This window comes from Ziziphus jujuba, chromosome 9 (assembly GCF_031755915.1).
Source record: "Ziziphus jujuba cultivar Dongzao chromosome 9, ASM3175591v1".
Lineage (NCBI taxonomy): Eukaryota > Viridiplantae > Streptophyta > Magnoliopsida > Rosales > Rhamnaceae > Ziziphus > Ziziphus jujuba.
The window spans coordinates 30298444-30321449 of NC_083387.1; the positions used below are offsets into that span (position 1 = coordinate 30298444).

At 31.9% G+C, this 23006-nt stretch overlaps 3 protein-coding genes across 8 annotated transcripts in view; 1 reads left to right on the forward strand and 2 right to left on the reverse strand.

Moving 5' to 3' along the window:
- Positions 1 to 460: 460 nt before the first annotated feature.
- Positions 461 to 9919, forward strand: LOC107427952 (acetyl-coenzyme A synthetase, chloroplastic/glyoxysomal). 3 transcript variants are annotated; one of them, XM_048480741.2, is made up of 21 exons: positions 462 to 917; positions 1357 to 1585; positions 1927 to 2227; positions 2422 to 2565; positions 2667 to 2822; positions 2953 to 3075; positions 3179 to 3347; positions 3832 to 3914; positions 4149 to 4250; positions 4322 to 4410; positions 4526 to 4616; positions 5072 to 5185; positions 5398 to 5474; positions 5553 to 5631; positions 6024 to 6092; positions 6226 to 6401; positions 6561 to 6617; positions 6812 to 6902; positions 7208 to 7306; positions 8157 to 8362; positions 9534 to 9919. In XM_048480741.2, the coding sequence occupies exons 3-20, from the start codon at positions 1991 to 1993 to the stop codon at positions 8340 to 8342; spliced, it is 2142 nt and encodes a 713-aa protein (XP_048336698.1). In that variant the 5' UTR covers positions 462 to 917; positions 1357 to 1585; positions 1927 to 1990; the 3' UTR covers positions 8343 to 8362; positions 9534 to 9919. The 3 variants fall into 3 exon arrangements, with proteins under 3 accessions (XP_048336697.1, XP_048336698.1, XP_048336699.1); XM_048480740.2 differs by having other exon boundaries at positions 461 to 917; positions 1357 to 2227; XM_048480742.2 differs by lacking the exon at positions 1357 to 1585.
- A 5069-nt stretch (positions 9920 to 14988) lies between these two features.
- LOC107428007 (eukaryotic peptide chain release factor subunit 1-3) lies at positions 14989 to 17368 on the reverse strand. Its single transcript, XM_060811421.1, has 2 exons — positions 17170 to 17368; positions 14989 to 16641 (listed from the first exon to the last, which is right to left on the reverse strand). Exon 2 carries the CDS (start codon positions 16593 to 16595, stop codon positions 15282 to 15284), a length of 1314 nt encoding a protein of 437 aa, XP_060667404.1. The 5' UTR covers positions 16596 to 16641; positions 17170 to 17368; the 3' UTR covers positions 14989 to 15281.
- A 2240-nt stretch (positions 17369 to 19608) lies between these two features.
- The window catches only part of LOC107427951 (transportin MOS14), a 30877-nt gene continuing 27479 nt past the window's right edge, over positions 19609 to 23006 (reverse strand). For 3 of the 4 annotated variants that reach the window (XM_048480188.2, XM_048480189.2, XM_048480190.2), the window contains 4 exons: positions 22048 to 22205; positions 21410 to 21526; positions 20173 to 20374; positions 19609 to 20079 (listed from right to left, as the gene is read on the reverse strand). In XM_048480188.2, coding sequence (XP_048336145.1) covers positions 20045 to 20079; positions 20173 to 20374; positions 21410 to 21526; positions 22048 to 22205 — 512 coding nt within the window. In that variant the 3' untranslated portion in view covers positions 19609 to 20044. Of the gene's footprint in view, positions 20080 to 20172; positions 20375 to 21409; positions 21527 to 22047; positions 22206 to 22487; positions 22656 to 23006 lie in introns of those variants that run through there. The other variant, XM_060820229.1, reaches the window with a different exon arrangement.

A 23006-nucleotide genomic window follows, 5' to 3' on the forward strand; every position in this document is an offset into this window, starting at 1 on the left:
TGGTTCTTTCTCCTTTGAAGAAAATATAATTAACTACTTAAAAAAAAAAAAAAAGAATATGGTGCAACTATAATAAATGGATGAGAATAAATTAATCATAGTCTACTATATTTAATAGCTTGAGCAAAACAATATATTTTTCGATGAATTAATTGCAAACAATCTTCATAAAAATAAAAATAAAAAATAAAAAGAAAACCTTTTATATACGTATCTTTTACACTTTTTTTTTTCTTTTTTATGTTTACGAGATTACATAAAGATCCTTTTAGATTTTACTACATTAATTTACATGTTTATTTTGTTGAACAAGAATAGGAAAAAAAAAATTAAAAAAAGAAAGAAATAAACAAGATATTAATAAATGACGTGGGTAGCTCCGGTAATTTGCTGTAAATACAAAAGCGTAGATTAAAATCTATACGGTGAAATAAACGAGATATTAATAATTTCTATAATGTGTTTGTCGGAGTTGGAGCAACCGATAATGGGAAGAGTTACGGTTGTAGTTCCGTGCACCTATGTAGTGTGTCATCAGCAAATATATATAAGGTGATATGCATATTTATTTATTTTATTATAATATAACCAAATTCTCGGCGTGAAGAAGATAGAAGATAGATCGAATTGTTTGTTTTAAGAGTCGTTATTGGATTGGATTGGATTGGTTGGCGGGTTGTTCGCGGGAGCTAAGGAGTCGAAACCCAACAAACAAAGCAATTACCAGTCCAAGAGAAGACATGGGATAATATAGACCGCAGAAACAAACATCAGACGAAGAAGAAAATCCTTTTGGAGTTTTGTTTCTCATCAACTCCGATCGACATCATCAAACTGTGTCATCCATCTCCACTCCGTTTGGGCACACTCCATTCACCAGTTCTCTTCTGCTTTGCTCCAGCTCTACTGCGTTATCAGTTATCTATCTTGTTCCTTTTATTTATTTATTTATTAATAATTTCAATGAAGAAACAACTCCAAGTTTCCAACGTTATCATCTATCTGTCTGCTTTGACTTTATTACTTAGTTGTTGTTGTTGTTGTTGTTGTTTTTTTTATCTTAATAAAGATTAAATTAAATTAAATTGCCGGCCTTAAAAAGATTGGTTTGATTTCTTTTTTTAAACAAAAATAATTTGTTGTGGTTGGTTGATTTGGAAAGAAAGAAAGAAAGACATGAATATTTGAAGTTGTGATTCATAAGAGATCCGGGTTCTAACTTGAAAGTTATCCCAAAATCCCAATTCAACGATTTCATATTTATTTATTTTAGTTATTGATGTAGGAAGTTGAAGATTATATGCTTGTGTATTATAAAATGTTAAAAGTTTGTGCCTCTCACGTTTCCATCGGCAGGTGCGGAGGGCGAGTCAAGAGTGGCGTCTCACTGTAGACAGGAGACTAGAAGGGGAGAGGGTTGAAATTGTGTATGGATAAATAAAAAAAAAAAAAAGAAAAAGATTAATTTTATTTATTTATTTATTTTGTTTGCATATTTTCCTATTTTGGAGGAGGAGAAGAACTGGAACAGCACATACATACCATACAAATACAATTAGATAGATTTAGAATAGAGGATCGCTAGGTACGTATCCAATGATAATCTATCTGCTCTTTTATTTTTGAAATTTAAAAGTTTTTGTCAATGGTTTTATTTTAATTTTAATAAAAATAATAATAATAATAATAATAATCTTTTGTTAATTGCGAAGTCAATATCAATAATCTAAAGAAAAAAAGAATAATATATTAAGGAGAGAGAGAGAGAGAGAGGATGGTGATGGTCCTGGTCCCTGGGTCTCCTCAGGCTTACAAATTTGTTCAGACTCATCATTGGCTCACCACAATCCCACCACTGCCGGTGAACCCCTCCCTCTCTAATAGTAGTAACAATTTCACTGTCTCTGTTTCTAAGAAATCCAACAGAATCCCTCCTGCTTGTGGGATCAGCACCAGCGGGAACAGGAGCAGGAACAGAAAGAAGAGGGTGATGGCAGAGAATAACAACAATATTAATAATCATACCAACAAGAAGGAGGAGTTGAAGTTGAGGACGGTGAATCATCTGCGCCACGTGGAGTCCATGGCCACTCTGCCTTCTGGCGCCGGCAATATCCCCCATTTAAACGCCGTCATTCTTGGAGAGTCCCTCGCTTCTGAAGAGAACGATCTCATCTTTCCCAGCGATCACTTCTCCTCCGAGGCTCTCGTTCCCTCTCCTCAAAAGGTCTCTCTTTCTTTTTACTCTCTCCCTCTCTTTCTTAATCTATCTTCTGTCACATTGAGCTAGCGGTTAGCCATTAACATTACCATTAGCATATGATTATGAACATGCATAGAAGAAGCAAAGCAAAGATTTGGATTTTGGTTTTGAATCTTGTTGATCCATATCTATCTATCTGTCTATCTTTCTTTCTGTAGTACCTGGAGATGTATAGAAGGTCCATTGAGGATCCTGCTGGATTTTGGTCCGAAATTGCTTCTCAGTTCTATTGGACACACAAGTGGGGAGATGAAGTCTACTCTGAAAATTTGGATGTCACCAGAGGCCCTATCAAGATTGAGGTGAGGTGCTTAGTTTTTACTTGTCTGTCAATATCATGGATGTATTTCTCGTCTCTTTTGCTTCATCCGTTGATTATCTGCATTTTCTCTTCCACTTCCAGTGGTTCAAGGGTGGTATTACCAACATTTCCTATAATTGCTTGGACAGAAATGTCCAAGCCGGACTTGGTGACAAAATTGCTCTCTACTGGGAAGGCAATGAGCCTGGTTTTGATGCCACTTTAACTTACACCCAGCTTCTTCATAGCGTCTGCCAGGTCAACTTCCTTTCCACTCTTACATATGCACCATACTTATATTTTTGCTTCTTTTAGTTAAGCCTACCATTTTTGCTTCTGTCATTGTCATATATTTTTGCTTGTGTTTGATACATTATCCTCTCTTCAGCTAGCAAACTACTTGAAAGATATTGGTGTTAGAAAGGGTGATGCTGTTGTGGTTTACTTACCCATGCTTATGGAACTTCCAATTACAATGCTCGCATGTGCTCGAATTGGTGCTGTTCACTCGGTACTGGAACACATTGTCCTTTGCTATCTTTCTTCACTTCTTTTCATTTTCAGCATCCACTTTCTTTGCTTTTACAATTGTTGGTCTTTTTACTTTCGTTCAGGTTGTATTTGCCGGGTTTTCTGCAGAATCTCTTGCCCAAAGAATTATAGATTGCAAGCCAAAAGTTGTGATTACTTGCAATGCTGTTAAAAGGGGTTCTAAGGTCATCAACCTCAAAGATATAGTTGATGCAGCCCTTGGTCAATCAGCCCAAAGTGGGGTTTCCATAGGTGGGAAATTTATCTTGATCAACATGATCTCTTAGATCCAATGGCATACCATGAAATCAGATTGAAGAAATAAATTTTGGATTTAGAGACTCCCCTTACGAACCTTCCCTCATCCCTTCTACTTTTCCAATTATTTAATTGCTTTTAGCCCATCCATTACTCCAATTTATTATTACCTTCAAGCTTTTATTATTAAGGTGAATACAATTATCAAGTGACGCAATGTGAGGTGAGAAAATCTGCCAAAAGTTCATTAGCATCACACCTGATCTGAGGTAAAGTACCTCTGATTGGAGATTAGGTTTTGTTGGATTTTAACCAGCAGCTAGGTCAGGCTTAAGTTTGAAGTAGGTTGATCTTAAACCTGCAATACTTGCTATTGTTAGTTCTCTTATTGCGTAACAGATCATTCTATTTTAATCATTCTGTGATCTGTGGATTTTACTTTTTCCTCCCAAAAGCATAAAATTTATTTCCTTTGCAGGTGCATGCCTTACCTATGAAAACCAATCAGCAATGACTAGGGAGAATACCACATGGAAAGAAGGAAGAGATATATGGTGGCAGGTTAGTATGCAACGCCTCCTTTTATTTGTTTATGGAACATTGCTACTGTCTGTTGTGTATATATGCTACATATTTTAGTTGAGAATATGCTATTTATTAGGGGACTTATGTGAATTTTTTCATAATGTTGGAAGCGTACTACATTTGTGGTGTACAAATTTTAATTCTTTATTACTATAAGTTGAGTGCTATTGTTGTACAATTTGTTGATAGATGACTATGATCATCTTCCAGGATGTGATTCCTAAATATCCAACCAATTGTGCGGTGGAGTGGGTTGATGCAGAGGATCCACTATTTCTGCTTTATACAAGTGGGAGCACTGGAAAGCCAAAGGTATTATGTTCCATGGTTTTGTAATGGATTTTCTTTCTTCCCCGTTTGTCTCATTCTGATATTTTCTGTAGGGTGTTCTCCATACAACTGGAGGGTATATGGTATATACAGCAACAACATTCAAATATGCATTTGACTACAAACCATCTGACATATATTGGTATTCTTGAAAAATAAAATTAACATTATTTTCTTAAAAATATCAATTTAAAGTAGCTAAAATTTTTAACATCTATTGTGGCTAAATATTTTTATATGCTTTTTATTGATTTTAGGTGTACGGCCGATTGTGGCTGGATTACTGGGCACAGCTACGTCACTTATGGACCTCTGCTCAATGGAGCAAGCGTCATCATTTATGAAGGGGTAATGGATTGAATTCTATAAAACCAGACTAATCATTCATATTTCACTAGGGATTACACAAAATGAAACCAAGAATAAAGTGTAAGAGTTTTCCAGTCCAACCAGCATTGTGCAAGGTCTGCAACGTTGTTGCATTGGTAATACAATTCTTTTCCTTTGATTCCTAAAACAGAGAAAACAAAAGTCTATGTGGAGTGGAACCATATAATCACGATTAAAACACTTCTAGCAGGATTTTTTAGTACTCTTTCTTAACATTGCTTCTCGAAATTTGTAAATGTGTTAGCAAATTAAAAGTTAACCAACCAACTACCAGAATCAGTATATTAAGTCAGTATTATCAATCATTTGTAGTAAATTAATGGTGTCCACTATATTGCTTAGGAACAATCTAAAATCTACTTGGATTATCAATATTGTCATTTAATAGAAACCTATCCACGTATAACTTGCAGGCTCCAAATTATCCTAATTCTGGACGCTGTTGGGACATTGTTGACAAATACAGGGTTACGATATTTTATACAGCCCCAACATTGGTGCGGTCCCTCATGCGTGATGGTGATGAGGTAAGATATATTTATGTTTTTGCAAACATATCATAAGGTCAAATCATTTCAATGCAAAAGAAATTTTTAGCTCATTGGTGCTCATTTCCTTTTATGTAAAGTTGCTTAGTAAAAACCCTTTCATTGTTTGTTGATTTTAGGTTTGTAAATATACATAGAAACATGTATCTTTATTCCGATCTATGCTTTATTGATCCATTATTATCATGCAGTATGTTACTCGTTACTCACGAAAATCTTTACGGGTCCTTGGAAGTGTGGGCGAGCCTATTAATCCAAGCGCTTGGAGGTTCTCATCTTTAATTTAATGACATGTCTAAAAGTTCTGTTTAAAGTAAGAAACTTTTTAACCCCTCTGTATGTCCAGGTGGTTCTTCAACGTAGTTGGAGATTCGAGGTGCCCCATTTCTGACACCTGGTGGCAAACTGAAACTGGTGGCTTTATGGTATTTTAGCTCATATCTATCTGCTTCTTAAGTTGCTATAACACTCCTAGGACCCGTGTTTTAGCAGAAATAATTGATTGATTTCAGTAAACTTCTGTATTGAATATATATATATACATATATACACAGGAGTTTTGTACCGCTGGGCAACGAACCCATCCTGCCAACATTGGTGGGACGTAATAGAAGTATTTAGATGTCCTGCCACAGTTGGTGGGATGTGTGTCGCCTATTAGGACAAAATTATATATACCGTTATTCTATAAAATGGGTGGGCGTGTTTTATAGCAAGATTATGTGTGTATTTATATAAATGTCTCCGTATGTTGTTTGCAGGTCCATCACTCAAAAATTTTGGCTAATAAATAATGCTTTACCTTGTTTTCTGACAGATCACTCCATTACCAGGTGCCTGGCCTCAGAAGCCTGGTTCTGCTACCTTTCCTTTCTTTGGAGTTCAGGTATTTTGTGCTCTTTTGTGGATGTTATCATGCAACAAAGCTTCTTTTAACTTTTTTTTTTTTTTTTTTTTTGGTTGCTGCAAAAATATTTAGTTCATGCTTTGTCATTTTCTTTTCTTGTGTATGAGTACAGCCTGTGATAGTTGATGAGAAGGGTGTTGAGATTGAAGGGGAATGCAGTGGTTATCTGTGTGTGAAAAGTTCATGGCCTGGAGCATTTCGTACTCTTTATGGTGACCATGAAAGATATGAAACCACTTATTTTAAGCCATTTGCTGGCTATTATTTCAGTGGTGATGGCTGTAGTAGGTGAGTAATAATACCAGTGTATGGTTGGTCTTTCTGTACATTCAGGCTCTTTATATGCTGTCTTGGACAATCCTTAATAGTGCCTCCCAGTATAAATCTATTTTATCTCTTACAATGTCGGTTGCTAGGCATTCTAACCCTCAGAAATTGTTTTTCTAGGGACAAAGATGGATACCACTGGCTTACTGGAAGAGTTGATGATGTTATCAATGTTAGGTACTGATGTTTCATTAGCTTTACCCATGTTAGCATTTTCATGTTTTGAGAAGTTATTTAAATAATTTGCCATCCTTAAAATGTAGCTTATATGTATATCAGTTAATTATGTCTTCCCCCCTCCCTTTTGCTGTATCTTTGATAAAACTAGTAAGTATAGTTCATTATGTTAACATATATCATACTACGTGCAGTGGACATCGTATTGGTACAGCTGAAGTTGAATCCGCTCTGGTTTCTCATCCCCAGTGTGCAGAAGCTGCTGTGGTTGGTGTTGAGCATGATGTATGTCCATCCACTCACACATATATAATATATTTTTCCTTTTCTTTTTTCTTTTTTCTCTTCTCCTTTTTCTTTTTCTTTTCTTTTCTTTTTTTTTTTTTTTTTTTTTTTTTTTTTTTTTGGGTTTTCTGGGGAGGGGCTGGGGGGGAGAGGGAGGTGCTGGTGTGCATGTCAGCAGTTAATAGTCGCATATTTTACAACATAGCATTGCCAGCAACGTCTACACTTGTGGTCAAGATGAGAGAGAGAGAGAGAGAGAGAGATGCTTCTAGTACATTTGTTTAAATCAACATTTTTTCTTGTAGGTTAAAGGGCAGGGTATATATGCATTTGTTACTCTCGTGGAGGGTGTTCCTTACAGTGAAGAACTCCGGAAAAGTCTCATACTCATAGTAAGAACGCAGGTATAATCCATGCCAATACTATGAAATCTTTTTTTTATTTTTTTATTTTTTTGGGGTTTTTTGAATACATCTTCTTACCCATGGTGCAATTAGCATATTTTTAATTGACCAGGTTTTGAGATTCAATAGATGACCCTTGATATAACTATGCCATAGTATAATGGAAAAAAAAGTCTTTTTGATTCAATAATGTAAATGAATACAGTAAATTTTGCTTCAGAAGTCTAGTTGGACTGCAGTGATCCTGAATTATTGTTATTGTGTACATGGTTAAAACCAGACGAACTGAATGGTAGAGCCTGCTAGGATGTTTATCCTTGGGAAGAAATAGAACAATTATGGGATTATATTATGGAAAAAGAACCAGCTTTCTAGCAGGGATGCTGGTAGATGAAAGACAAATATGCTGATTTTCTGGCAAGTTTTTAGAAACTCTCAACAGTTACTGAAAATATAATCCAATGAATATGAGAGTAGAGACAGTCAAATAAATGGACAAGTGACTTCTGCTTAGAATGGCACTAGACGTTTAATATTCAAGATAAGTTTCACAATTGTAATATCATCTTGCTTCTTAAAAAATGCGGAGTGACTGGAAGCAGTGAATGGTTAAAGGGGGTGTTCTTTGGTATAACAGGTTAAAAGCAATTGGTAAGAAAAATAAAGAAAAAACCATTAATAGATTGCTTGATGACTGAACCAGGTTCAAACCTTTTCCAGCTTTATGATGAAGCCTTAACCTGGGCCTCTAGCTTAATTTCCTGTACATATGTATACAGAGATTGATACATGCACATGGTCGTAAGTTACATGCTCTGAAACTTCAGTCATCTTCTCTTTTTTCTTTCAGATAGGAGCATTTGCAGCACCTGACAAAATCCATTGGGCACCTGGCCTCCCAAAGACAAGAAGTGGGAAGATAATGAGGAGGATTCTGAGAAAAATTGCTTCCCGTCAGTTAGACGAGCTTGGAGACACTAGCACACTTGCAGATCCAAATGTTGTTGATCAGCTTATTGCACTTGCTGACTGCTAAAGAAATTGGTAGCATGGAAGGTAAACTTTCACAACTTCTGTTGTCATTTAAGTTATCATAGAAAGTTATCAATTTGAGAGGTAAAGAAAGTATCATCTTGATAAGGTTCTTTTTTCAATTCAGTTTTACTGATTAGTAAATTTAATGGTTAGTGGGGCAGCAAAAGTTCTTCGGAATTGTGCTATGATGGCTTTGTTTGAGTCATTATAGTTAAAACATGCTAGGATTTTTGGTGATAATATTAGGACTTTTTGGGTATTTGTAGGTCTGACAAATCTCACATGATACGAACCCACACGATAATTTACGGATTTAGGTTGACGATATTGTGTCGGGTCTATATCAGTGTCACCCAATAAGGCCCAATAAATTAACAGGTTTTAACGGATGAAACACGATAAATCCATTAGACCGTTAAAAAAGGGTATTTTGGTAATTATATAAGTTTTATAATATTAAAATTACTTAGTTTATTATTAAACATATATTAATTTGTTCTTTTTTAGTTTAACTTTTAAAAAATCTAAAAATAAACAAGAATTTTTGTAATTTTTTTAAAAAATTATTATGTTATTATTTCAAAGCTATGTAAAATTTAAATTTTCAAATTTATATTTATCGTTAATGAGTAAACGGGTTTGATACTGGGTTGCACGATAATTTATCGAATGGGTTCGGGTTTATCTATTTTCACACGAAAGCTTACTGAGTCGTGTTTGGGTTAAATTAATTCCACACAAACATGACACAATACGACGCGAACACGATTTAATATAATATGTTGCCAGGCCTAGGTATTTGATCAAGTCTTTTATGGGCTGCAGCTTCTTCAAAGGAGTTGAGGGATATCCCAATATCTTTATCCTTGTTAAATTGGAAGAATGTGCTGTAGTTGACCATTTGAGTTTATAATGTCATTTGGCTCAAGGAAGAACATGCAAACATTTGGATTCCTCGATAAAGACACTATACCGCTTTCAAATTCAACTTCTAGGGCTGATGCTTCTTTAAGCATCCTAACTTGGTTTGTCTTCAAAGGCCTGAACAGCTGGACAACCCGAATTAAAGTTCTACTTTTGATTTCATACTTTGGTAGACCAAATATTCAATTAAGCAAAATTGCTGCAAATTCACACAATTAAGTCTCTAGTTATTGTAACCAAACACTAATTTTCTGAATTTAACATGCAGGAGGATCAGTTCTATACAGCAATTCTGCAAAAAGGAGCATGCCATTGCGATACCTCATAATAAGAGCAAGAATATAAAGGAGTGAACATTGCAGCTGTTTTCTTATGAAGAAAAGAATCGAGAATCATTTTCAAAGTGAGTCGGCAATATCAGAACCCTCACAGATGAAAATTGAGATACTAATTCGTTTCTGTTTAGCGTAGACCGTTAAATAAATAATGACTATTAGATATAAGCATATAACTGATGAGCAAAAAGTGGTGACATGTTTGCTTAACGACGTTTTCGGGCACTTTGATGTTATATTTAAGTTTTACTCTTTTCCTATCTGTAATTTGTTACTTCATAATTTTTATTTTCATTTTCTGAAAGGAATGTTATCTCTCTCTTTTGGTCCCCTACAATATATACTTTGCTTCAACTATTTAAGTTTGTGCTAATTACATTCTAAGTATCCTTAAGTTGTAAAATCTTGTGATTTCAAAAGTGGCAATTTAAATTTTTAATTTTTTTTAATTTGTTATATATTGGTTTAACTTTCAATTTGACCGAACCAATTGGTAACAATTTAATTCAAAAACTTACATAAGACTGTGAGTAAAGATATTAGAATGTTAATTAATGAGAAAAAAAGCAGCCAGCAACCACGTGGATGAAATTATTATCTACTTGTTTGGTTAAATTGATAATTAGATCAATATTTAATAAATTTAAACTTAAAGATTTGAATCATTAATTTTAAAAATTAAATATTAAATTCTAAAATTCTTAAAAGTTAAAGATATCAACATTATTAAAATGCAATTAATTTTAAATTCTCTCAGTAAAACGGACACAAAAAAAAAAAAAAAAAAAAAAGCCTGACATTTTGTAAGCATTATATCAACGGTATTTGGTTGCATCATAACGTGTACCAAATTAGAATTTATTTATTTATTTATTTTTTCCTTCTTTGGTAATAGGCACCCATTGCTTTTGGTTGGCACTTTTAGTGATTGTGAATATATATATATATATATATATATATATATATACACACACAGAGTAATTCTATAGTGTCGTAGAATCTATATATATATATATACACATATATATAATATTTTTGAAAAAAAAAAAAAAAGGGTTACAGGTGTATGATATTATATATATATTTATATTATTTTTATTTCATAATAAAAAGCTTCATACTTGAAAAGATTATAATATATTTTTTCCTTTTAGTTTATCAATTATAAATGAAGCCGCACTGTGCATGATAATTTGGTTTGATTTGTTTACCTTAACAATGTTTAAGATTAACAAATGTTACAAATAAAGGACATTAGTGTTACATTTATTTCAGGTAACAAAAGAAAAAATGTGAATGATGTTTCTAAATAGCAAAGAGGAAATCAAGCTTTTAGAGATGAATCAGAAAAGGGAATAGTAAAATAAAAAAATAATTAAAATCAATGTAAAAAAGTAAAATAAAATTAAGGAATGCTTATTGTTATTATTATTATTATTATTATTATTTTACGGAGAAGGAATGCTTAATTTTAGAATTAAAAAAAAAAAGGGCACAAAAAAAGCGGTTTAAACCTATTTGGTATTGTTTGTTTATTTATTTTTTTATTTAAGGAAGTTGAGTATTACTTAGATTCTAAAAAAAATAACTTTATCTTGCTAAGCACAGAATCAGCTTTAGAGCTGTGCTGAAGAAAAAAAATAAATAAAAAGGTTAATTATTTGGTATCTTATGTTAATAAAAATGTTGTGAAGTGTTAAGGTTACATATAAATATTTAGTAATTTATTAGGTTGAATTGTTGTAAATTTTATAATTATTGAAATGGATAAAATGTGTACAAGTTAAATTTTTTTAAAAAAATAATAATTTATATGCGGTCATGTTTATAATAATCTATCGTTTTTGTTTTGATAGATGACATAAAAAAAAAATCTGGATGGTTATATTTTGTTATTTATGCACATATTTTTTCCCAATCAAGTCTGTTAAATTTTTTTTTTAATCATTTAAAATTAGTTCCTCCCTTATTCTTGTATTTCAAATTTATGATTGGAATTGAACCGATGATTTCCATGATCGAGGATCAATTCCATGACCTTTTATTTGTATGTATAAATAATTTGTCAGCTAACTAATCTCACTTAACATTGAATTTGTTATTTTATTTATTTATTTATTTTTTTGGGATGAAGTGTTCTAGTGTTTGAGATGTTTTAGAAAAAGGGAAAAATATAGGCTATGGAAATTAAATTTTAAAAAAATATGGAAAATATGATAAAAAGTTATTTTCACAAAAATGATGTTATTTTTTAAATTCTTGAAAGATTACTTTATATGTTTTGTTAAAGACAAATTTATTTTCAATTTTAAAACACAAATAGATTTAATTACTTTCATACCCTAAATTTTGCATTACTAACCTAATACAAACAAAATAAATTCTCAATAAACTAACTCTGAAGAATCTATTTCCCAATTCATGAGAATCAATTTCTTTTAAAATTTTGATATTTTTTTAAATGGATCTGAGTCTAAATTTATAAAAGTTTTATTTGAATATAATTGTTTGATTGGATAAAATATATATATATATATATATATAAGAATATATTATATTGATTAATTACTGTATTATATTGATTAACTAAAGATATTTTAGAGATTCAGAGTTATTTGTTCTAACAATTAGATTTTAAAAACCAACCTTTTATCTTTTATCTGATTTTTAAAGCTATTATCTAATCGTCAAACATATTAAAAAATCAGCCCAAGTATAATTTTACCAAACACCTAAACGCTCCAACATTCTCTAGAATTGATTCTAGAACTCCTAAAATTATCAAATTAAACCTTAACTGGAAAATAAAATCAAGGCCTGACAGAATAACGTAACACACCAATACAATTGTGAGATGCATAATTTATATGAATGCTTTCTCTAATAAATGGCTAATTTGAGAAATTTTCTAGACCACATGTACTCGCAAATTCGAATCCAGAATGGATATTCCGGCTCTCATGTACATAATAAACTCATCAAACAAGGATAGGGTAAAAGGTAAGCAGATTTTATATGTGGTTGTAATTGTCAATGGAATTGTGGAGGAGTGTAGGATAAATAAAAAAAAAACTGATAAGACAGTTTTATGGAATGGGCAAGAGGAAGGGAAAGTTGATAGTTTAGTAATTTGAAATTCGATTGTCAAAAGCAAGGCAAGGGTGGATTTGAGATTAGAAATTTGGAAAAAGAAAATATTGCTTTATTAGGAAAATGGCTTTGCACATTTCCTTTCGAACAAAATTCTTTATGGGTATGGTTGTTAGAAGCAAATATGGTTTAGATTTTAATGGTTGTGATTCAAAATTCTTTATGGGTATGGTTGTTAGAAGCAAATATTGTTTAGATTTTAATGGTTGTGATTCAAAAACTAAGTCATTAGAAATTCTTTTAAAAATCCAATTTTATATTTTTAGGAATAATCCCCAAAAGGTGAATGCACCTAACGTTAGGATGAAATCTAGCATTAAAAAATATGATTTATAAAGTTTTTTTCAGCTATTTGAAAATCCAATATTGATTGATATCATAAAGTTCTTCAACAGGTTCACAATAAATAGATGATTTTGGTGGTCGGCCTCTTAAAAGACAGATATGTCTAATGATACTTACCCGAAGAAATCTCCATATTTTCATTGTTAGAGTTCTTATTGATCCTAAGCCTATAGGTTTGGAACGAGGAGGTTTTAACATGGGAATATTTGAATATATATATATATATATATATATTTTTTTTTTTTTGAAGATTTGTTAAAGTGAGAAGTGGAAAGGGATAGAAAAATACGTTTTTGGGAAGATGTGTGGCAAGGTGACCAATCTTTTGTTGTTACATTTTCTAGACTTTTCAGATTGTCCAATACTCATAATGCTTTATTTCATATGTTTGTTCTTTTTGTCTATATCATGTGAGTAATTGAATTTTTCCTTAAAGAAGAAATTTGAAAGACAGAGAAATCAAAGATTTGAGTTCTTTGATAGGTGTTTTAGGAAATTTTTGCACCTTTAGCTTCTGACAAAAGGAAATGGTCATTATTTATCCCAAAAAAAAAAAAAAAAAGGAATATGGTCATTTGATTGTTTGGGTTTTTCATGTAAAAATTTATTTCCATGCTGTCATAGATAGTGGTGAAAAGTTGTTGTTTGAGCCATTGAACTTTATTTGGAAATTAAGTGTTTTTTATAAATTGAAAATCTTTGTTTGACCAGTTTTTTGTAAAAAGTTAAATATTTTTATGTTATGATTAGATAATGATAAAATTAGTAGGAATCTAATTTTTTTGAGAAAATAATAACTTTCTTTTATTTGTATTGTGAGGTAGAAAAGTATGAGATACGTTAATTAGATTCCCACTATGTATGAAAATATATAGAAAAGTTAATCCCACCTATAAATATGTCATTTTGAAAATTCTAAAAAAATAGTTTTAATTTTTTTAAAATATATATTTATTATATAATATTAAATTTAATTACTTACAAATCTCAATTTTTCTATTACTCACCAAACATATCAAAGAGAAAATTAATTCTCAGAAAACTAAATTTTGAAAAACTAAATCTCGCATATTAATTTCCTTCTCAACTTTAACACTTTTCAAACGGACTTATAGATGAAAAATCCATATAGACTATCTCACCATCTTGGTGTGTTTTGCGTAAGGAGAAAAGAAAAATAAAGATCATTTATTTCTTTAATGTAAAATTACAAAAAAGTTTATTGATTAGATTTCGTTTTATTGGGCATTTCATAAGTTTTATGAGTCACTGAAGGTGGAAAAACCAATTGATTTTGGTACTAAAAACTTGACGAAGGTGACGAGGAAGTGTGCAATTTTATCTTTGCTGTGGGTAATTTGGATAGAAAAGTAAAAATAGAATCACTCAAGACAAAGTAATGAGTTCTAAATTGTAAAGATGTAATGGGTGGTTGAAATGTTTACAAGTTTTTGTTAGTTATTATCGTCTTAATGTCAATGTTTTGTTTTCTTCTTATGTTTTTTGTTCTTTCGAAGATTACTTATCCGCTGCTTCTAACTTTTTGTATTGATTCCCTAACAATCGGGCTTTTTCTTGTCAATATCAATATCAATAATAATAATAATAATAATAATAAACATATCAAATCATTCACACGTGTCTGAACCAGGATTCTGTCTGATTCATGCATATAGGTTTGAGACTTAAAAAGTCATTTCTAATTTCGTCCCATATTGCTCAATATAAGTCACGTCTCGTCAACACGTTTGAACTAAGAACTAAGCACTAATCAGAAATCATCTGAAGCGCCCGCCCCCCCCCCCCCTCCCCCCCCCCCCAAAGAAAAAGAATCACTGTAAAGAGAACAATTGCGACGAACAAGTAACAATCATAAACACAAAAACAGACAGAGATCCAAACAATATACATAACTGGCATAATGTTTCCATACCATTTTATAGGTATTTTTAACATCCAAAAATTGAATTTATCTGTGTTCTACCCAAACTCTGAGGAATCACCGTACACTTTCATTACATAGCAAAAGATCCAAAGGGCATTGAAAAGAGGAGAAATGCATAAAGGTGAAATGGAAAAATGAAAAAAAACAAGTACCAAATGCATATCCAAGGGATGAGTAGCTAAACATGACAGCTTAGACACCCACTACCCCCACCAGCATTATGCAAAAAAGTTCACCGAGCTTAATCAGAATCCTCATATACTTCCCCATCATCAGATAGCTCATCAAATGATCTAATGTCAAGCTGGTAGCGAAGGATACCCCCAATCCCACCAAATCCCCTGCAAAATTGTGATCCCTCTTGGGATTTGTTAGTGACAAATTCAAGTGTGCAACCGAACTTCTTGTATTCATTGGCAAACCATTCAAGTAATGGCATCTTCTCCTGAAATTCCAACTCTGCGGAGGTAGCTGGATCACGGAAATTGTTGTTATCCGCTTCCTGCTCTTTGTTCAGATGCTTTATGACAATCTCACCTGTAGCATTGTTTTTCAGCACATACCTATTGATGTCCAGATTTTCCCACACAATTAGAGTTTCTACAGCACCCATTTCCAAAGCCTTCAATGTATCATCTACACCAAAGACATATTTTCCAGTATCCTGGCTGATCTCCTCAAAATACTTTCCAATCAAACGTTTCTCCTGTATGAACTTAACATTGGATAGAATCTCTGCAGAAAGTTCAATAGCTTGATTGAAACCATTTTCCCCACCATAAGAAACATCAACAACATTCAAGATTTTTGCTTGTAAACGAGGATCAAACATATCTGACTGGCTCAACTCAGTCTTGAAGTCTGCTGAACCAGCAAGTATAAGCCCGGAAACATTAGGCTGACTGGTGGCAGGATTGATAAAGAACTGTGTGGCAAGTTCTGCAGTCTTTCTTACATAGTTGTGCCGTTTTTCCATCCGAAGACGAGCAAACCGCAATGCTGACTGACCTCCCCTACCATGCTTCTTGGGTAGATCAACTGTGAACTTATGTAGCACCTCTCGTGTGTTTCCACTTAATGTCCCAAATAGGGTACCATTCCCATCCATCACAATAAAACCAAACTTGTCATCGGATTCTAATAGCTCATTTAGAGCTTCAGTGTGAAACTTGTTGTCACATAGATACAAAGATGCATTTATAGGCTTGAATGGCTCGAAATCAAATGTCACCTTCTTTTCCTTTCCATCTTCTGTAACAATTGTTCCAGTATAAAGAACCAATCCATTAGGAGGCACCTTACTATAAAGCTTCAACCTCTGCTGAGCAGAAGTAATGGCACCCAACACCGATTGACGATTGACCCTGCTTTTAATGTTCGAAGCAGTTCCAAATTCATCACCCAGCATCTTGGTGACCCTAGAAATCTGATCACGAGGAGGCATTATAAGTGATATCATGCTAGTACCATTGCCTCTAGCAGCTTCCAATGCCTTGATCAATTTCTTGATCTTCCAAATCTCAATGTTCTTATCTGATTCATGCCCATCTGCCATTCCAACTTGTGGTAGATAAAAGACAATGAAACAGCAATATCCTAGCCTACCAAAGCAAACATTTGAACAATACATCTGAGTCTAATGGAAAAAAATAAGCAATCAATAACATTCAGACTTCAATTAAGAAACTGGATCTCAAGGAAATATTTCATAATTTCATAAAGCAAATCTTTACATTCCTATTCCTTAGATACTTTCCTAATTTCATGAAAATCACCAAATTGAAAACCCCAATTAGGGAATCTAAACTCCCTAATTAAAACCCACAATTTGTAAATTACTGATATCCCCAAACTGAGAGAAAAACTAACACTGCAGTACTCCCTAAAAGCCAAATCCAATAGATGCTAATTGTGTAGCCCCAGTTCTAACAAAAACATTGGGTAAGACACCATTACGTGAACTTAACAAGGAAAAATTCGATGGAAGTCAAGCATATAACTGATGAGAATTCAATCAATTATTAGTATTTTGTTAAAAGAAAAAAAATCACAATCATCAACATCAAGCAAAATAGATAAACAAATAAATAACAGGGTGATTAAGAAAATGAGTAAGTGAAATAACTTACTAACTGTTCAAATATATTAACACTAAAGTCGAAGATCGGCGGCGAGAGACAACAAGCTGACGACTGTGGCTTTGTGCTAAAGCTCAAGGGCATGAAACCTAAGTTGCCAAGATTCGATGCAACGCGGTACACTGTGAATTTTTATTTAGGTCAATAATACGCTGAAATGTGTTTGCATTTTATAATGGACCCACCGACTGATTTACATGTCCAAACCAGATAAAACCCGGCACGCAACTCAGTGCCCAATTTTTATTATGGCTCCCTCACCGTAGGAGTATGTCATGAAAGAAAATTGTATATATAAGAAAAACTAATTAAGGGAGTCTTGTATATTATTTTTTCAAATTTTTTTGTTTATACTTAATATTAAGATAAAATTAATACTTTTTTTACTTTTTTTTTTTTGGCAAATAAGATAATATTAATACTTAATAAAATAACATATTAGGTAAGTTAGAGTATTACTGAAAGTTCAAAATGCTTTTGAGTAGCTCAGATTGAGTCCTAGTTTATATTTGATGCAGGTTAAATAATCTCCAATGATTTTATTCATTATTAATTTTTTTTTTCATATTAGAAAAATAAATAGGTGCTCCAAAAAAAAAACTTTTAAATGGATATGTTTAAATATTTTATTAAATTGACATAGTGAAAAAAAAGATAAGACAATGTCAAAATGATCATCAACTTCTAAAGGATTTGTAGATATTTTAAAATTTTCTTAAAAATAATTTTTTTTTTAAATTCAACTTTATTAAAAAAATTTAATAAAATATATGTACTTAATTAACAACTATAAAAATAATTTTGCACATTATTATTGAAGAATAATTTAAAATTGATTGTCTATTTATATCACCTAGATTTAAGTGATATTATTTTTAATTAATCCCCAAAAAAAAATAAATCATATAATGACTTTATTATACATATATTTATTTAATAAATAATTAATTACATCAATAAATTTAATTTATAAATTAAGCAATAATAAGACAAATTATCATTTGGATTCTGTTATTATTGTATATTTGTATTGCGAAAATTTTCGTTTAGTCCATTTTGGTTTTATTCTAAGATCCTGTTTAATATAATATTTGTAAAAACAAAATCAATCTTTAAAGCTCAAAAGTTGCTTTTAAAAGTATTTTGATAATAATGACTTTATTATACATATATTTATTTAATAAATAATTATTACATCAATAAATTTAATTTAGAAATTAAGCAATAATAAGACAAATTATTATTTGGATTTTGTTTTTATTGTATATTTGTGTTGGTCAAATTTTCATTTAGACCATTTTGGTTTTATTCTAAGATCCTGTTTAATATAGTTTTTGTGAAAACAAAATCAATTTTTGAAGCTCAAAAGTTGTTTTTAAAAGTGTTTTGATAATTTTCAAAAAGTATTTCTGATCTTTCATCCAATATTATGGACATATATAGTTTGGATAATTTTTTTGAGTCCATGTATAATCTTAATTTGATGTAGTTTAGATTATGGATTTATTTTTTGGTTATTGGTAGGTTTTTCAATTTACTTTATCATTGTTTTTCAATTAATCCAAACATAGGTCGTACAATTATTTTATTTTATATATTTTAAATAAATAATTAATTTTTTTACATTAATAATTAATGTATAAATTATCAGTTGGATTTTATTTTTAGTGGGGATAATTTTATTTATACCATTTCGGTTTTACTCCCCTTTAGCATAGATTTTTAAGATGCTTTTAAAAATGTTTAAATAATTTCAGAAATTACTTCTAACCTCCAGCAGCACTTCTAAATAAAGCTAGTTAAAAGTGATTTTGTTATAATGCACTTCTTAATAAGCTTTTTGTTTCATAAGCATAAGTAAAAGCAAAACAAAAAGCAGATATTATGCCAAACACTAATTAAATTTAGATCCTATATTTTTTAAAAATCATTACTTTTTTACCATATTATTTTAACAATTAATTTATATAATTGTATTTTATGATATTATTTAACCATAAAAATACTTAGATTGAATTTTTTTTTTAAAAGAGTCTAAATAAAATTTACCATTTTATGTATATAATATATAAATATAGATATATATATATATATAAATGGAGTTGCTTACTTGGGCCATTTGTCAATTACTCTAAACTCAAATTATGAGATGTATATCATAATTTTCCTTTTGAATCTATGTTTGGAATTCAGAATTTGTTATGGATAAGGAGAAAAACATCGAACAATTTAGGTGTCATTTGTTAACATGTTTGATTTTTATTTTGTTTTTACTAAATAAAATATAATTTGTTTATTTTAATTATTTAATCGTTTTAGTTAATAGTAGTTGCATATCTCAATTAACTATAAATCTAAATCTAACGTAAAAACATGAAATGAAACACAATTTGAAAAGTAAAATAAATAAATATTAAAAGAGATAACACAGGAGGTAACTGGTCGTTTCAAATTATTATATCTATGTTCATGTCCAAGTTGCCCAATAAAGATATATAAACTATTACCACTCATATACACACCGTACACACAAGTTGCCCTGGATTATTGCAGCCGAAGGACACACCCCAGCTAAAAATGATTCTATGATCATGTATTTCTAGTAATCTCAAATCATATGTCCACGTAGCTTGACAACAGACTTTTTCAGACTTACTGATTTCTCACGTAACATATTTCATTTTTCATCCTCATTTCTAGCAACTCCTGCATATTGAAACCTAGGGTTTGACAAATCAAATAAAATAAGAATGACATCCTATCCTCTCGGGATTCAGACAAAATTGGCACATGTTACTGTACAGGGCATTTAAATGCGGAACATGTATATCAGAAACTTGCTCAAGAAACCTGCTCACTGTAAGCCTCAAGGTTGAATGAGCCTGAAAACAATCATTCCAACTGCAAAAGATTGCAACATCAACAACACAGAAGCAGGCTGAATCAGACACTAATTTTGAGTGCTACAACATCAAGTCAAATTTGGAACATTACGGTGACTATCAGCAAATTCACGGATTAATCGTTTTAGAACTCTTCCCCCTTTTCCTTGCATATGCCCATAATCATTATGTAATCCTTCACAACTCTTGCTCTCAAGATAATCAGAGGCTGCACTAGCGAGTGCCTTGCACCAAGCTGGCACTAAGGTTTCCGCTTCACCTTGCTTTAGGTACTCAACTGGAAGAGCTTGCACCTGGTTAACAAAAATGGTTATGTAAGCTCGAACAGAAGATGAGAAAAATTGTAAAATGAAATCATTAAGTACACGTTGAGTTTTTGCAATTCTGATATATAGTTCTGTCCACTAGGAAATAAGTTAAAGCTTTGGAGATTAATGATGATTTAACAATGGTATTAGTTTTGGTGTCAATTTATTTGATACAAGTTCAAACCATAATCATAATGGCTGCTATTTTTGGTTATTTAGTGTTCTACACATGTAAGACTTTCTTGTTGTTGTTAAAAAGAGTACTGTTGTTGGTTCTATATAACAGAACATTCTGCTTATATAAGGCACAATTTGTGTCTGGTTATTGTGTGTGAGCCAACACGTGTTGTGGAACGTTTAAGTGTGTGGTTGAGTTGGCTCGACATATGAAGTTGATTACAATACCTATAAATCTTTAAGTTTTTGGAATTACAGTAGAAAGTATCCGCATGTGAATGTGCAAATCAAATGCTCATGAGACAAGTAACCAAAGAATTCAAGTCTTTTACCTGAGAAATTTCCAGGAGTTGTAACCAATGAATCCAACCGTTATTTATTTAAATTTTTTTAACTTCAATAGTCAGAATAAATTGACTTCAAAATATCCACTAGGGTACAAAACACTGGCAATAAAACCATAATTGGAGATTAAATTTTAACATCTTGTACCATCTCAACCATGGAGCAGCTACTATATGTTTAGTTAAATTCATATTTAGCCATCGAGAAACGGAAGTGAGCTTAACTCTAGCATAACTGGAGGATGTTTTCTCAGCAGAAAATACACAAGCAAATGATTAAAATAACTTTTTTTAGTAATTATTTCGTTTCCATGGAAACAAATCAACAATATGAGATATGCATTCTCATTTTAAGAAGCACAATGCATTGGCTAATATATTGTTGCTTTGTTTCCATGAAACGGAAATATGCCTTCCCACTGTAAACCCAAAACAAAAACATATGCCTCAAAAACAAAGAGAGAGAGAGAGAGAGAGAGAGAGAGAGAGAGAGAGAGACCGCCAACTGTAGCCAACCATGCAATGATTTCCAGCAAAGAATAACCTTCCAGGATGTTCTTTCGCTTAGACTGCATAGTGCTGCCAACTGTTGCAAGATCGTTGCACATTTGTGAACCTATGAAGAGGGTAAATAATTGTTTAGTTGTAACAATGCAATCTTAGGGCAGTAAAGCAATCATATTGGAAACAACAAGTTAACAATATCCTGTCTGGAGATCTAAGGGATTTACTTAAATAAAGGTAGCAATTACAATTTGGGTTTCTTTATTCTAGGCTTTGTTAATTTGATTTGGGATATTTCTCACGAGTTAGGGTTTCCTTTATTGGATTTAATGTAGTCTTATTTGTGAAACTGCCTAAATAATCAGTTTCTGCTATAACCGTAATACACATGGTAGAAAGAAGGAAAAAAAAAAAAAAAAAAACTTAATGATTCTATGACTCAAGGAAAAAAAAAAAAAAAGAAGGGAAACTACATTCAAGTATTATAGAAAATGCGATTCTCATCTGGCTAATGGAATATTAGAATTTGAATTTATTTCATTCATATGATGTTACTGATGTATATGCATGTAAAGATATGCTAACCTTCGCTAAATGTGCATGCATTGGAATTCAAGTAGATAGTGTGTTTACCCGTGACATTGCTGAGACACCAAGTAAAGCATACACCAGATTGGAGACAAGTCCCTCCCCACAGTGGGATATGACATGAATAGCCATGGCACTGAACGATCCTTCAGGGATACAAGTCACAGAATCCAACAAAGAAGCCAAACTTACTTCCAAGAAACCTGAAAAGGTCAATAAAAATAAATAATGCCCTTTATCAAGATGTATGTAAAATGAAAATGAATTCTACAAAAAGTTGCATTCACATATAGCAGTCAAGTTTTGACCTACTCTGCCCAAACTTATGACCTTTAACTCTATCAATAGATAATGCATTCACATCTAGTTGACAAGTTCTGAACAATGCTGCATGAACTTCGGTACAAATCTTTTTTTGGCAACTAACTTCTGTACAAATTTGGTAATGAAAGTATGTGTCAGGTTGTCTAACTCCGATAACTCACATTTCTTCACAAATGGGATCAATATGGGAGTTAAACTTCTCTAGGGTAATGAGGGTCTGCTTGGCAGAATGTCAATAAGTTCCTGTACCAAGAGTGGAGGGGATGACAACCCATGTATTGCAGGACTGTAGACACAAAAGAATCTTGTTCTGGGGCGAGATGCTTCATCTAAAAAGATCGGTTATTGGAGTCAACAGTATGAGAAGTACAATGGAACTGATTCATTTCAAACCATATCATCAAAAAAACACAAAGATGCTGAAGTGTCAGAGCCCGTACATGACAGAATGATTGTTGAAACAAAATTAAAGACATAATCTACAGACCAGGTTGATACACGACCTTGGAAAGAGAAGAGGGAAAAGGAGGAAGGAGAGACATAAGGCATGGAAAGCAGAGAGAAGATCAGAGCTAGAAAATGATCTGTATCAGTGCATGTTTGGGATTAATTTGAAATGTCCAAAATCACGTCTAAGCTTATCAGTTTAAGAAGATAAAACCACTTCAAATAGTATTTGT

Coding starts and splice junctions, on each gene's coding strand:
- LOC107427952 (XM_048480740.2), top strand. CDS start 1,775: ATGGTGATGGTCCTGGTCCCTGGGTCTCCTCAGGCTTACAAATTTGTT. Junction 2,823..2,952: donor TTCTTCATAGCGTCTGCCAG/GTCAACTTCCTT, acceptor TCCTCTCTTCAG/CTAGCAAACTACTTGAAAGA. Junction 4,617..5,071: donor GCGTCATCATTTATGAAGGG/GTAATGGATTGA, acceptor TATAACTTGCAG/GCTCCAAATTATCCTAATTC.
- LOC107428007 (XM_060811421.1), bottom strand. CDS start 16,595: ATGGCAGATGGGCATGAATCAGATAAGAACATTGAGATTTGGAAGATC.